A 14,213-nucleotide genomic window follows, 5' to 3' on the forward strand; every position below is an offset into this window, starting at 1 on the left:
AACTGATTGGTTTCTAAGTTTGAATCCATGTGGGTTCAAGAAGGATCAAACCTGAAGAAACTAAGATGCCATCTTGCCAATGGTCTGAAGCTCAACATCAAAAAAGTGAAGATCATGGCCACTGGGCCCATCACCTCCTGACAAATAGAAGGGGAAGAAATGGAGGCAGTGAGAGATTTTACTTTCTTGGGCTCCATGATCACTGCAGATGATGACAGCAGTCACGAAATTAAAAGACACCTGCTTCTTGGGAGAAAAGCAATGACAAACCTAGATAGCATCTTAAAAAGCAGAGACATCACCTTGCCAACAAAGGTCCGTATACTGTATTTTTCGCTCTATAACACGCACCTGACCATAACACGCACATCGTTTTTAGAGGAGGAAAACAAGGGAAAAAAACATTCTGAATGAAACAGTGGATGTATCATTTTTGTGCTTCATGCTGTGGCCACAGACATGTGATCTGATGGTGAATTTGGGGTGACCCAATGCAAAGATCCTGAGGATCCATGTGGATCCATGCTTTGTAACCACGTTTTTGCACCATTGCAGCCCCAGGCAACAGTGGGTGTGTGATTTGGGGGGGGCAGGCTGTAGCCATGGACATGCTATGTAATCTGATGGTGAATTTGGGGTGACCCAATGCAAAGATCCTGAGGATCCATGTGGATCCATGCTTTGTAACCACATTTTTGCACCATTGCAGCCCCAGGCAACAGTGGGTGCGTGATTTTGGGGGGGCAGGCTGTAGCCATGGACATGCTATGTGATCTGATGGTGAATTTGGGGTGACCCAATGCAAAGATCCTGAGGATCCATGTGGATCCATGCTTTGTAACCACATTTTAAGTGGGGAGGGAAGGAAAAACACAGAAGGGACAAGGAGCACGAGAGGGGTGTGCAGAGAAGCAGCTGGCTAAGAATGCAGGAGAGGGGTATAACGGGAGGGAGGAAAGGAAGGCAAAAGTTTCCCCCCAAGCACCAACCCACCCAAGCCAGCCAGCTCTCTCTCTCTCTCTCTCTCTCTCTCTCTCTCTCTCTCTCTCTCTCTCTTTCTCTCTCTCTCTCCCACCTGCATGTTTTCCGGCTGGAGCAGGGAGAGGAATTAGAAGCAAGGACGCTCTGCTTTCCCCTCTTCTTGCCTGGAGGGGAGGGGCTTTCCCTGCTCTTTGTTCCGTTTGAGCAAACACAGCAACGAAACAGAGGAGGGTGGGCAGTAAGACCCTGAGGCAGAATGCAGGAAAGCAGCAGCTTCCTCTTTTCAGGTTTCCCTTCTCCGAGACGCGCGATTTGATTTTTGCCTCCACTCGCGCCATTCAGCTCCAGGGACCACACATTCGCTCAATAACACGCACAGACATTTCCCCTTCCTTTTTAGGAGAAAAAATCTGCGTGTTATAGAGAGAAAAATACGGTAGTTAAAGCTATGGTTTTCCCAGTAGCGATGTATGGAAGTGAGAGCTGGACCAAAAAGAAGGCTGATCGCCGAAGAATGGATGCTTTTGAATTATGGTGCTGGAGGAGACTCTTGAGAGTCCCATGGACTGCAAGAAGATCAAACCTCTCCATTCTGAAGGAAATCAGCCCTGAGTGCTCACTGGAAGGACAGATCCTGAAGCTGAGGCTCCAAGACTTTGGCCACCTCATGAGAAGAGAAGACTCCCTGTTCTCTCGCTGTGATTATTAAAGTTTCTAACTGGTAAGAGACTCCTTTTCTTTTGTTTGCTTATCTACTGCCCCGGGGGGTGGGGGTGGGTGGAGCTGATTCCCTGAAACCTGACACCAGCCTTCTGGGCCCAGGGCCTAGGCTCCCTTGGAGAAGAGCTGTGATGGTTTTCAAAATGGCAGAGCCAGCGTGGCAGTCTGGGTGCTGGCGGGTGCCTCTCCTTGGCCAGGGGCGAAGTTGGCGGAACAGCAGGGCCCTCACCTTGCCAGCAGCGTGGCCCCCTGGAGCACTTCCCTGGCACTCTGCAGCATGCTCCAGCCCCGCGTCCTCTCCATGAACGTGACCTCGTAGCGGCAGCCAGTGCGAATCAGGAGCAACTTGAGGGCCTCCGCTGAAAAGCTAAGCCAAGAGGACGGCCTGGTTACATAAGGACATAAGTGAAGCTCTGCAGGATCAGGCCATGAGGATGCTCAGCCGGATAGGCAGATTTGGCCTGACGCAGCAGGCTCTTCTTAACGGTCTTAACTGTTTTTATACCTGCAATTGTTTTGTGCATGTCTTTATCGCATTGTGAAATTGCCTTGACATAATTCATAGCAAGCAACACATAAATATTGTTGTTGTTGTTGATGTTGTTGATGTTGTTGATGATGATGATAATAATAATAATAGTCTGAGTAGAAATGGAGAATAATGTAAGAACATAAGGGTTTGCTGGATCCAGCCAATGGCCCATCTAATCTAGTACAGTGGTACCTCGGGATGCGAACGGGATCTGTTCCGGAGCCCCCTTCGCATCCTGAACATAACGTAAGACGCGACAGCCGCTTCCACGCATGTGCGTGATGTCATTTTGGCCGTCTGCGCATGCGCGAGGTGTGAAACCCAGAGGTAACGTGCTCTATTACTTCCGGGTCGCAGCGGAGCGCAACCTGAACATGCTCAACCCGAGGTATGACTGTATCCTTTTCCCACAGCGGCCGACCAGATCCCTGTGGGAAACCCGCAAGCAGGATTCGAACACAAGAGCAATAAGAGGGCAGAGCAGAGCCATCCTGGCGAATAGGCCCCCAAAGCCCTCCATGAATTTGTCTAATCCTCTTTGAAAGTCACCCAGGTTGTTGGTCATCACTGCCTCCTGTGGGAGTTAACTATGTGCTGCATGAACAAGTGCTTTTAACTGTTCTGAATTTTCCAACATACGGATGTTTACAAGTTCTAGCGTTCTCTCCTTGTCACCCCCTAGCAGAGGGCCCGGGTCAGGCCTCAGACTATGGGTGCCCAGCGACATAGGTGCCTGGCTTATATTTTAACACTTAACAGGCCTGTCTTCGAAAGCCGGCAGTATGCCAATGCAGATGGATGCCTCTCTTATTTCACCAGGGAGCATGTTCCATAACCACGGGGCTACCAGTGAAAAAGCCCAGCTCTGTGTTATACAAAATGGATAGCTATCAGACTGCGGAGAGACTAACCAGGTTACATTTCTTAATCTTTTTAAAAAATATATAACTTTTACTAAGTTCTTCTATTGTGCATTTTAGAATATTCATTTAAGCAACCTTAAAATATCAATGACTTCCTTCCTTCTCTTTCCATGGTTCGTTTTACATAACACAAATCCCTGCATATTTTACATAAACTAAACCATTCAGTATTCCATTATTACATCCATGAAAACTTGTTTACACTGTTGAATTTATCTCAACGCTGCCCACGTTTTCAAACATACACAATTTCCACCCATATAGTCAATAAATGCTTTCCAGTCTTCTCTGAACGTATGTTCTTCTTGTTCTCTTATTCTATAGGTTAAGTCTGCAAGCTGCACATATTCTGTCAGCTTAAGTTGCCATTCTTTGGTTGGGACCTCGCTCATTTTCAATTTTGGGGCTAACGAAACATGGGCTGTGGTAGTGGCATAAATAAATAGTCTTTTTTTGACAACTGGGAATTTCAGTCTGAATTATCCCCAACAAAAAAGCCTGGGTTTTTTTTGGAAAAGTACTTTTAAACATTATTTTTTTCAATTTGTTATAGATTATTTCCCAATACTCTTTTAACCCTTTCAGGTTAAAAGGCGACATTTGCTAATCTGAATGTTAGAATTCCTGCTCTGTGATTGCAGTCATGGGATTTTTGTCTTTCACATGGCGTGGCATGCTTTGACTCCACAGGGTGGGAAGTGATGGAGACAGGATGTTTGTGTTACTGTGTTCCATGAAGTAGGACTATTGTCCTTTGTTCTTTCTCTCTTTGCTGTCTGATGCTAGAGAGAGAGGGAGCCATGTTGCAGTGCTCCGTGTGTGTTTATACGTAAATAAAGTAGATTAGCCAAAATGCTGAGTTGCTGAGGTCTGTTACACAAAGCTGTGCAAACTGCGGATCCCTAAGTGTGCCGATGTCGGTTGGCATCGGTCACTGTGATTTTTCGGCTGAAGAAAGCTTTGGAAGCTCCTGAACGATCAACCAGGAGGGAGCGAACATGCCAGTTGGGCATGTGTCTCTGCCAGGGTCCTACTCGAGTGTAGGCTGAACTCCTGACACTGAATGCCCTCGCCGGGCAACCAAGGTACCCACCTTGCGAGGTTTTCCCCACGACCACATTGCTTCCGGAGGAAATTCATATCTGGCAGAGCTTCGGCCTGATTGCTGAAGTAGAGTTCGATGAGCAGAGCGGTCAGAAGGTCTGGATAAAGTCTCTGGATGGTGTCTTTAGATTCAGGCACCGAGATCACTTCGTAGAGAGCCTGAGTGATCTGATTGGGGAGGAGAGAAAACAGTGGGTGGGGAGGCTTTGAAGACAATTCTCTCGTGTCTTTTTAAAATACAGTCATACCTCAGGTTACAGACGCTTCAGGTTGCATTTTTTCGGGTTACGGACCCGCTGAAACTCGGAAGTACCAGAACGGGTTACTTCCGGATTTTGGCAGTCGTGCATGTGCAGAAGTGCTAAATTGTGCTTTGTGCATGCGCAGAAGCACCGAATTGCTACCCGCACATGCGCAGATGCAGCGCTGCGGGTTGCGAAAGCTGCAGGTTGCAAACGTGCCTCCCGCACGGATCATGTTGGCAACCCAAACATCCACTGTAGTTTTTTATTTATATTTTTCAAATTTATACATTTCATTAATTTTACAGTCAACTTAACATTTCCAAACTTTGACTTTCTTCCCCCTCTTTCTGTGGTTGCTTAATTTAATTTTTTAATATCTTCTGCATGTCCAACTTGCTCATTTATCCATCGGCTTTAAATATATACTCTTATAAAACTGCAAGTTATTACATTAATCCTGCCCATGTTTTTACAGTGGTGCCTCGCAAGACGAAAAGAATCCGTTCCGCGAGTCTCTTCGTCTTGCGGTTTTTTCGTCTTGCGAAGCAAGCCCATTAGCGGCTTAGCGGATTAGCGCTATTAGCGGCTTAGCGGGCTTAGCGAATCAGCTGATAAGAAGCTTAGCGGATCAGCTGTTAAGCGGCTTAGCGGCTTAGCAGATCGGCTGTTTAGCGACTTAGGGGATCAGCTGATAAGCGGCTTAGCGGATCAGCTGTTAAGTGGCTTAGCGGCTTAGGATCAGCTGATAAGCGGCTTAGCGGCTTGGGGAAAAGGGCGGGAAAGGGGGAAAAAACCACAGGAACTCGCAAGACATTTTCATCTTGCGAAGCAAGCCCATAGGAAATTCGTTTTGCGAAGCACCTCCAAAACGGAAAACCCTTTCGTCTAGCGGGTTTTCCGTCTTGCGAGGCATTCGTCTTGCGGGGCACCACTTTATCTGTTCACAATTTATCTGTAAGTCTTCAATAAACCATTTCCATTCTTTTATAAGAAGTTTGTTATCTTGGTTTCTCATCCTTCTGGTAAGTTTTGCCATCTCTGAGTGTTCCATGTGTTTTTGTATCCACTCTTCCTTTATTGGGACTTCTGCTTATTCCATTTTGGGGCAAGTAGAAATTCTTGCTGCTGTAATAGCATACATGAATAAGTTTCTATACAATTTAGGTAGTTCTGTCCCTATAATTCCCAAAAGGAAATCTTCTGGTTTTTTAATCAAAGTTATTTTGAACATCCTTTTCAATTCATTATATATCATTTCCCAATAAGCTTTAAACTTACTACAAGACCACAACATATGATAAAAAAGAACCTTCTTTCTCTTTACATTTCCAGCACTTGTTTGATTTAAATTTATACATTTTTGCCAGTTTACTTGGATTCAGGCACCGAGATGAGCTCGTAGAGAGCCTGCGTGATCTGAAAGGGGAGGCAGGAGAAAAGAGTGGGTGGGGAGGCCGTGAGGACAATTCTCTCTTGTTTCAGGGACCCTGGTGCGAAAGATGCGACACATTCAATTAAAGAAGTCCAGGAATCTGTTTCTTGACTAAATGGGGCACCCTGTCCTTCCACACAATATGTGCCTGCTGGTTACCATCGCCTCCCTTTCTTCAATTCAGCAGTATTAATTTATTTTGATTTATAAACTGCTTGATCAAAAATCTCTCCAATTGGATTGCAAATAAAACGGGAGACGAAACACCGACTAAAACCCACAGTCCAATGAAAAACAGTGTATAAGATCATCATTGAACAAACACACACAAACATATAAACAAATGCTTTGACAGGCAGCTTCCTGAGTTAGAATCATAGAACTGTAGAGTTGCAAGAGACCCCCCAGGGGTCATCTAGTCCAACCCCCTGCAATGCACAAATGGTCACTAAATATAAAATAAGCTTAAGAAATGAACACTCGCAGCTAAACAAAATATATACAGAACCACTGTCATTAAAAGCAAATACAAAACTAATAAATATTTAAAAACAGATGTAAGTAATAAAATTATATGCCTCGATTGGCTTGCTGGAAAAATAAATCCTTTTCAGCAGGCAATCTAAAGCAATCTAGTGAGGGTGGCTGCCTAATATTCTTAGTGTAACTGAGGGCAGTCCTTTAGTTAAAAAATAGGGAACTGGGAACTTTTACCAATCACCCAGAGATCTGCCAATCAGATCCCAATCTTCATTCTGCCCAGGTCAGCTCAGACGGCGGCAAGATGAGAACGGGGCCTTTTTGGTATTGGCTCCCTGCTTATGGAACACTCTCCCCAGGGAGGCTTGCCTGGCACCGTCATTATATAGCATTATGTGCCAGGGAAAAACCTTTCTTGTTAACCAGGCCTTTGGCTTTTAACTATCAATGGCCTTTTAGAGCGGGTGATGTTCAGAGAGACCCGTAGCTCTGTTATCTCCAAAGATATGGCAAGACTCACGGCAATAGAGGCTGCGGAGGTCTGCAGCTCAGTGCTGTGGTGGTCCTGAAGCCTGGCCAGCAAATTCTCCATCAACTGCTCCTCCACGACTTCCTCGGTAGAGAGGGACTGCCACAACTCGGACGAATTGCTGCAAAGGGCCAAAAGAGGATGGAGCAACATCAACAGCAGAGGGCCTCTTAAACGTGTCTCGTCGTCCCACTCTGCTCTGCCTTGGTCGGACCCCCAACCTGCAGTCCTGTGTCCAGTTCTGGGCACCACAATTTAAGAAGGATGCTGAGAAGCTGGAATGTGGGTGGCCAAGGTGATCAGGGGTCTGGAAATGAAGCCTGATGAGGAACGGTTGAAGGAGTTGGGTATGTTTAGCCTGGGAAAGAGGAGGCTGAGAGGAGATAGGAGAGCCATATTCAACTTCCTACAGGGGTGTCACACAGAAGAGGGAGTGTTAAAGTTTGTGGGTCGTAAATCCTTTGACCCACGGAGTCTGCTGCAACGGCACTGCAATAAATCTTATTTATTAGCACTCCGACAAACTTCAAGGGCGCCCACACGCTTCCACTCGTGCGCTGCCTCTCTTCCCAGTGTCGGATAGTAGCAGAGTTCACAGGCAGCGTAAAATGGCTTTGTCTGTGTCTGCGTGGTGTCTTCGATAACTCAGCTCGACACCAGTGCTTCTAATCTATCACTCTTTATTTAGGTAAAGGTAAAGGGACCCCTGACCGTTAGGTCCTGTCGTGGCTGACTCTGGGGTTGTGGCGCTCATCTCGCTTTATTGGCTGAGGGAGCCGGCGTACAGCTTCCGGGTCATGTGGCCAGCAGGACTAAGCCGCTTCTGGCGAACCAGAGCGGCGCACGGAAACGCCGTTTACCTTCCTGCTGGAGTGGTACCTATTTATCTACTGTATTTTTTGCTCTATAAGACTCACTTTTTCCTTCCTAAAAAGTAAGGGGAAATGTGTGTGCGTCTTATGGAGCGAATGCAGGCTGCGCAGCTATCACAGAAGCCAGAACAGCAAGAGGGATTGCTGTTTTCGCTGCGCAGAGATCCCTCTTGCTGTTCTGGCTTCTGAGATTCAGAATATATTTTTTTTCGTTTTTCTCCTCCAAAAACTAGGTGCGTCGTGTGGTCTGGTGCGCCTTATAGAGCGAAAAATACGGTACTTGCACCTTGACATGCTTTCGAACTGCTAGGTTGGCAGGAGCAGGGACTGAGCAACAGGAGCTCACCCCGTCGCGGGGATTCAAACCGCCAACCTTCTGATCGGCAAGTCCTAGGCTCTGTGGTTTAACCCACAGCGCCACCCGCGTCTCTTATCACTCTTTATTTAGAAGCATACAAAAACAGAAAAGAAAAACCTACAGAATCTAGCTGCAGTCTTGCAGCTTTCTGTCTCTAACAAAAACGAAACTACCTTGCTCACATTCTCAGACGGACTGCTCTCAGCAGCCCCCAGAGAGCACAGATCAAAGGAAAATGCCCGGGTCATGTGGGCAATGCACCCAGTGAATAAGAACGCTTCCTGGAGTGTTAACTCTTAACTGTCCAGCACCACAACAGGGAGCAAGCTTGTTTTTCTGCTGCTCCAGAGGAGAGGACCTGAAGCAATGGCTTCAAGTTACAAGGAAGGAGATTTCGATTACCAGGAAGAACTTTCTGACAGTCAGAGCTGTTAGACAGTGGAACAGTCTCCCTCATGAGGTTATATAATAATAATAATAATTTATTATTTATACCCTGCCCATCTGGCTGGGTTTCCCCAGCCACTCTGGGCGGCTTCCAACTGAATATTAAAAACAGTACAGCTTCAAACATTAAAAACTTCCCTAAAGAGGGCTGCCTTCAGATGACTTTTAAAAGTAAAATAGTTGTTTATTGCTTTGACATCTGGTGGGAGGGCGTTCCACAGGGCAGGCGCCACTACCGAGAAGGCCCTCTGCCTGGTTCCCTGTAACCTTACTTCTCGCAATGAGGGAACTGCCAAAAGGCCCTCGGTGCTGGACCTCAGTGTCCGGGCTGAACGATGGGGATGGAGACGCTCCTTCAGGTATACTGGACCGAGGCCATTTAGGGCTTTAAAGGTCAGCACCAACACTTTGAATTGTGCTCAGAAACGTACTGGGAGCCAATGCAGATCTCTCAGAACCGGTGTTATGTGGTCCCGGCGGCCACTCCCAGTCACCAGTCTAGCTGCCGCATTCTGGATTAATTGCAGTTTCTGGGTCACCTTCAAAGGTAGCCCCACGTAGAGCGCGTTGCAGTAGTCCAAGCGGGAGATAACTAGAGCAGGCACCACTCTGGCAAGACAGTCCGCGGGCAGGTAGGGTCTTAGCCTGCGTACCAGATGGAGCTGGTAGACAGCTGCCCTGGACACAGAATTAACCTGTGCCTCCATGGACAGCTGTGAGTCCAAAATGACTCCCAGGCTGCGCACTTGTTCCTTCAGGGGCACAGTTACCCCATTCAGGACCAGGGAATCCCCCACACCTGCCCGCCTCCTGTCCCCCAAAAACAGTACTTCTGTCTTGTCAGGATTCAACCTCAATCTGGTTCTGGACTCTCCTTCACTGGAAGTGTTTAGACAAAGCTTGGATGGTTGCGTGTCAGGGGTTCTGTAGCTGTGATTCCTGCACTGCAAAGGAGCTGGACTGGATTTATGGAAAATGCACCCAGAAGACAAAATGTATCAAGGAGTTTAGTGGTCTGATACGGACACCTTCCTGCCTCTGGTCCTTCCCCCTCCCTCGCTCTCAGGGCCAGATTTATGTATAAGTGAAACAAGCTATAGCTTAGGGGCCCACTCTCTTGGCCCCCCCCCAAGATTTTAAAGGAAAAAAACCCTGGATGTACATTTCCAAAAAGGGACGCAGGTGGCTCTGTGGGTTAAACCACAGAGTCTAGAACTTGCCGATCAGAAGGTCGGCATGGGGAGAGCTCCCTGCTCCTGCCAACCTAGAAGTTTGAAAGCACGTCAAAGTGCAAATAGATAAATAGGTACCGCTCTGGCGGGAAGGTAAACGGCGTTTCCGTGCGCTGCTCTGGTTCGCCAGAAGCGGCTTCGTCCTGCTGGCCACATGAACCGGAAGCTGTACGCCGGCTCCCTCGGCCAATAAAGCAAGATGAGCACCGCAACCCCAGAGTCGGCCATGACTGGACCTAATGATCAGGGGTCCCTTTACCTTAACCTTTACATTTCCAAAATATAATATAAAAAACAAATAAAATAAAACCTACACACAGCAGCAGTGTTTTGTGTTGTGTAGGCTTTTGAATTATGGTGCTGGAGGAGACTCTTGAGAGTCCCATGGACTGCAAGAAGATCAAACCTCTCCATTCCACCTCATGAGAAGAGAAGACTCCCTGGAAAAGACCCTGATGTTGGGAAAGATGGAGGGAACAAGGAGAAGGGGACGACAGAGGACGAGATGGTGGGACAGTGTTCTCGAAGCTACCAGCATGAGTTTGACCAAACTGCGGGAGGCAGTGGAAGACAGGAGTGCCTGGCGTGCTTTGGTCCATGGGGTCACGAAGAGTCGGACATGAATAAACGACTAAACAACAAGCTCCTATGATGTAAGTCAGGCATAGGCAAACTCGGCCCTCCAGATGTTTTGGGACTACAACTCCCATCATCCCTAGCTAACAGGACCAGTGGTCAGGGATGATGGAAGTTGTAGTCCCAAAAACATCTTGAGGGCTGAGTTTGCCTATGCCTGATGTAAGCAGTGGGTCCCGCCTGCTCGCCTGCTCCCTAAGATATTACCTAAAATATCCCACCCTCCCGCTTTATAAGGTTCTCATTCTTTGACCTTGCTATGGACCTCAGTTGGTGGCCATTGAGGGGCCTGGTAGGAATTTTTCCACTTGGCAAATTGGCACCAGCCACTTGGTTTTTGTCTACCTTGTAGCAAATCATCACAACTTTCTGGGTACTGGCAGTTCGGCATTGGTATAGTTCTGTAGGTGGAAGAGGGGAGGTAGCGCCATCACCTGCCCCGCATATTGAAGGGTAGTCCGATAAAGGATTCGGAGGGGTGTGGCCCTGTCCGAAGCCTGGGGAGGTGAGGGCCTAAGGCACGCCCCCTATTGGTGACCCCGGGGGAGTTCCTAGTTGATGTGCATCAGCAGGACTCCCCCTACTGGCGCTTAACCCTTCCCAGACTTCAGGCGGACGGGCTGAAGTCGGATATAGTCAGTTAGGACCAATGCCTAAGCCAATACCGCTCATCACCTGTAACCAATAAAGTTGTGGCCTTATTTGGCCCATTAACCTTAAATAATTGTGTCATTAGTCATTATTTCCACCTGGGGGGGGGGGCGGGAACTTGCCACGCAATACATCCAATTTGAAACCAAACCATACCTGGAAATGCCCCTGAAGATTGAACCCAATACCTTCGTCAAAGTAGGTGCATGGACTGAGCTATGGATGCACCTGATGAACATAGGAAACTGTCTTGTTCTCAGTCTGACCACCAATCCATCTAGCTGAGTACCATCTATGCTAAAAACCAGGGGCACCAGGATTTCCCATGTAGACAGAGACTTGCTGCATAGAGTTCGGTTCTCAAGGGAGAAACGCAAGAGGAACTTGTTACCTGTCTGGTGGGAAGGAATGCTCCAGGAGGCTGGAGATGACCGTGTCCAAGTGCTCGGTCCTGCCTGCCAGCAAGCCCACCAGCTTCATCACCAGCCTCCTTGCGCTGGGCTGGTGGATCAGGTCCAGGCGGCTGCAGATCCCGTCCACAATGTCTGAGACCTGGAAGGGGAAAGGGGTTGGGAGGCAGGAGGGCAGGAAGGAAGAGGAAGGAGGAGGAGGAGGAGATGGGGAAGGAGGAAGAAGAAGGAGGAGATGGAGGAGGAGGAGGAGAAGGAGAGGGGGAAGGCGTAGGAAGGAGAATGAGATGGAGGAGAAGGAGAGGGGGAAGGAAGAGGAGGAGATGGAGGAGGAGGAGAAGGAGATTGGGAAGGAGGAAGAAGAAGGAGATGGAGATGGGGAAGGAGGAAGAAGAAGAAGGAGATGGAGGACAAGAAGGAGGAGGAGAAGGAGGAGGAGATGGAGGAGAAGGAGGAGGAGGAGATGGAGGAACGGGGAAGGAGGAGGAAGGAGGAGAAGGAGATGGGGAAGGAGGAAGAAGGAGATGGAGATTGGGAAGGCGGAGGAAGGAGGAGCAGGAGAGGGGGAAGGATGAAGGAGGAGGAGATGGAGGAGAAGAAGAGGGGGAAGCAGGAGGAAGAAGGAGGAGGAGATGGAGGAGGGGGTAATGAAGAAGAGGAGGAGGACAAGGAGAGGGGGAAGGAGGAGGAAGGAGGAGAAGGAGATGGGGAAGGAGGAAGAAGAAGGAGATGGGGAAGGAGGGAGAAGATGAAGGAGAGGGGGAAGGAGGAAGAAGGAGGAGATGGAGATGGGTAAGGAGGAAGGAGGAGATAGAGGAGAAAGAGAAGGGGAAGGAGGAGGAAGGAGGAGAAGGAGATGGGGAAGGAGGAAGAAGAAGGAGGAGGAGATGGAGGAGAAGGAGAGAGGGGAGGAGGAGGAGGGGAAAATGAAGAAGAGGAGGAGGAGGAGGAGAAGGAGAAAACCTTCAGCCAGAGTCTTGAGTGATGGGCAGGTCTCTGTAGGTTGTAGTCACCTGGTGGAGAGGCTATTGTGAAGTTCAGAAAAGCTCAGCCCCACTGCAAGAAGTACTCAGGGGGGAGACACATTTTTTTAGGGGGCAATGTGCATTTGGCAAAGCGACGTAGGGCTGGCGTTGTTCCTGCGGTGGCGGCAGCAGTGAGGATTGGGCTGGTGCGGTGAGCTCCGTTCACCCTCCACGCCCTGGGCACCGGCAAGCAATGCTACGCCACTGCAAGGACTCCCCACCTGCCAAATCAGCATCCTCAGGATGCCCACCTGCTGCCTCAGACCTGCCCCACCTTCTCTATCTCGGCGCCACAGTGCCTCGCCATGCTGGCAAGAAGCCCCTCTGTGGTGGCGCAGCAATGGGTGGTGCACTGCACCGTCAAGCCGTCCAAAGCGGTCAGGATGAAGTCAGTCTTCTCTCTCGGGCTGAAGTAGACGCCAAAGACCTGGAGCACAAGGGGAGGGAGGGAGGAATGCTGTTGGCGTGTGGTTGGCTGGGGCGGGTTGTGCAGAGATGCCCCCGCTTTTTTCATTTTCTTAAAATAAATTCTATTAAGGTTTGTAGAGAAAAAAATTGAAGCTTAATATCTTTACCCTTATTTTAAACCAAACCAAGACTTTTATCTAGATACCGTAAGGGCACAAAAAGGGTGGGGGGGGAGAGAACTAGAGAAAGAAAAAGACAGAAATTTTAAAAGAATAGGAAAGAGTTTAAAAGAGGAAAATAGAAAAATAGGACTCAGAAAATAAAGAATTTCTGATTCTTCATCTGTCCGCTATGTAAAAACAATATTCACTTCCAACAAAGCTAGCTGTTTTCTATAAACAAATACTAAAAATATCCTCAAATCCAGATATTGCTATTTCTTTTTCACGCAAAAAGTCTGTGAGAGGTTTCCATTCTTTAAGAAACATTAGCAAAGACCTCTCTGATTAAACATGTCAATTTTGTCACCTCAGCTAAGAGGTGAGCCTTTTTCCCCCATCCAGGATGGCCAGAACAGTGGGAAACTTATGTAAAAAGGTGAAAAGCTTCTGGGAGATGATATATAATGAGATGAAAAAAATGTTGAAATATACATTTCTAAAGAAACCAGAAGCATTCTTATTGGGCATTGTAGGGAGTGATATAAATAGAAAAGAATGTAAGCTCTTTTTATATGCAACAACGGCAGCAAGAACATTATTGGCCCAAAAATGGAAGCAAGAAGAATCACCGACGAAAGAAGACTGGAGGATGAAATTAATGGACTATGCAGAACTGGATAAACTAACAGGAAGGATTCGAAATCGGCGGGACCAGAAATTCACAGAAGACTGGAGTAAATTTACGGATTATTTGAAAAGTATTTGTGAAGATCAGACGACCAAACGTTTGCAAGATGTTTTGTAAGGAGTATCATTGGAATTATTGCAAAAATGTATAAGGGGGAGAATGATTCGCTAAGATATTTAAAGGTAATATAAATTTAAGAAATGCATAAGAAGTGGTTAAAATGGTGGATCATCAGAGGTGCTGATGGAAGTCCAAAAAATTGTATAAGTGACAAAGTTTTGTGGTACGATTTATAATTTATATGTTAAAATTAATAAAAAATATTATATATAAAAATAGAAAGGTGGGAAACTTAATATCCCAACCTGAAAGTAACCAA

The 14,213-nt window shown here is 47.5% G+C and overlaps 1 protein-coding gene across 5 annotated transcripts in view; it reads right to left on the reverse strand.

The window, feature by feature from the left end:
• The window catches only part of LOC308588713 (maestro heat-like repeat-containing protein family member 7), a 68,006-nt gene that overhangs the window by 24,596 nt on the left and 29,197 nt on the right, over positions 1 to 14,213 (reverse strand). For 4 of the 5 annotated variants that reach the window (XM_081197327.1, XM_081197326.1, XM_081197329.1 and 1 more), the window contains 6 exons: positions 12,852 to 13,004; positions 11,534 to 11,694; positions 11,299 to 11,370; positions 6,938 to 7,067; positions 4,250 to 4,428; positions 1,931 to 2,068 (listed from right to left, as the gene is read on the reverse strand). In XM_081197327.1, the coding sequence (XP_081053453.1) occupies positions 1,931 to 2,068; positions 4,250 to 4,428; positions 6,938 to 7,067; positions 11,299 to 11,370; positions 11,534 to 11,694; positions 12,852 to 13,004 (833 nt within the window). The remainder of the gene's footprint in view (positions 1 to 1,930; positions 2,069 to 4,249; positions 4,429 to 6,937; positions 7,068 to 11,298; positions 11,371 to 11,533; positions 11,695 to 12,851; positions 13,005 to 14,213) is intronic. The other variant, XM_081197328.1, reaches the window with a different exon arrangement.

The sequence above is a fragment of the Podarcis bocagei genome, assembly GCF_964188305.1.
Source record: "Podarcis bocagei genome assembly, chromosome: 6".
NCBI lineage: Eukaryota > Metazoa > Chordata > Lepidosauria > Squamata > Lacertidae > Podarcis > Podarcis bocagei.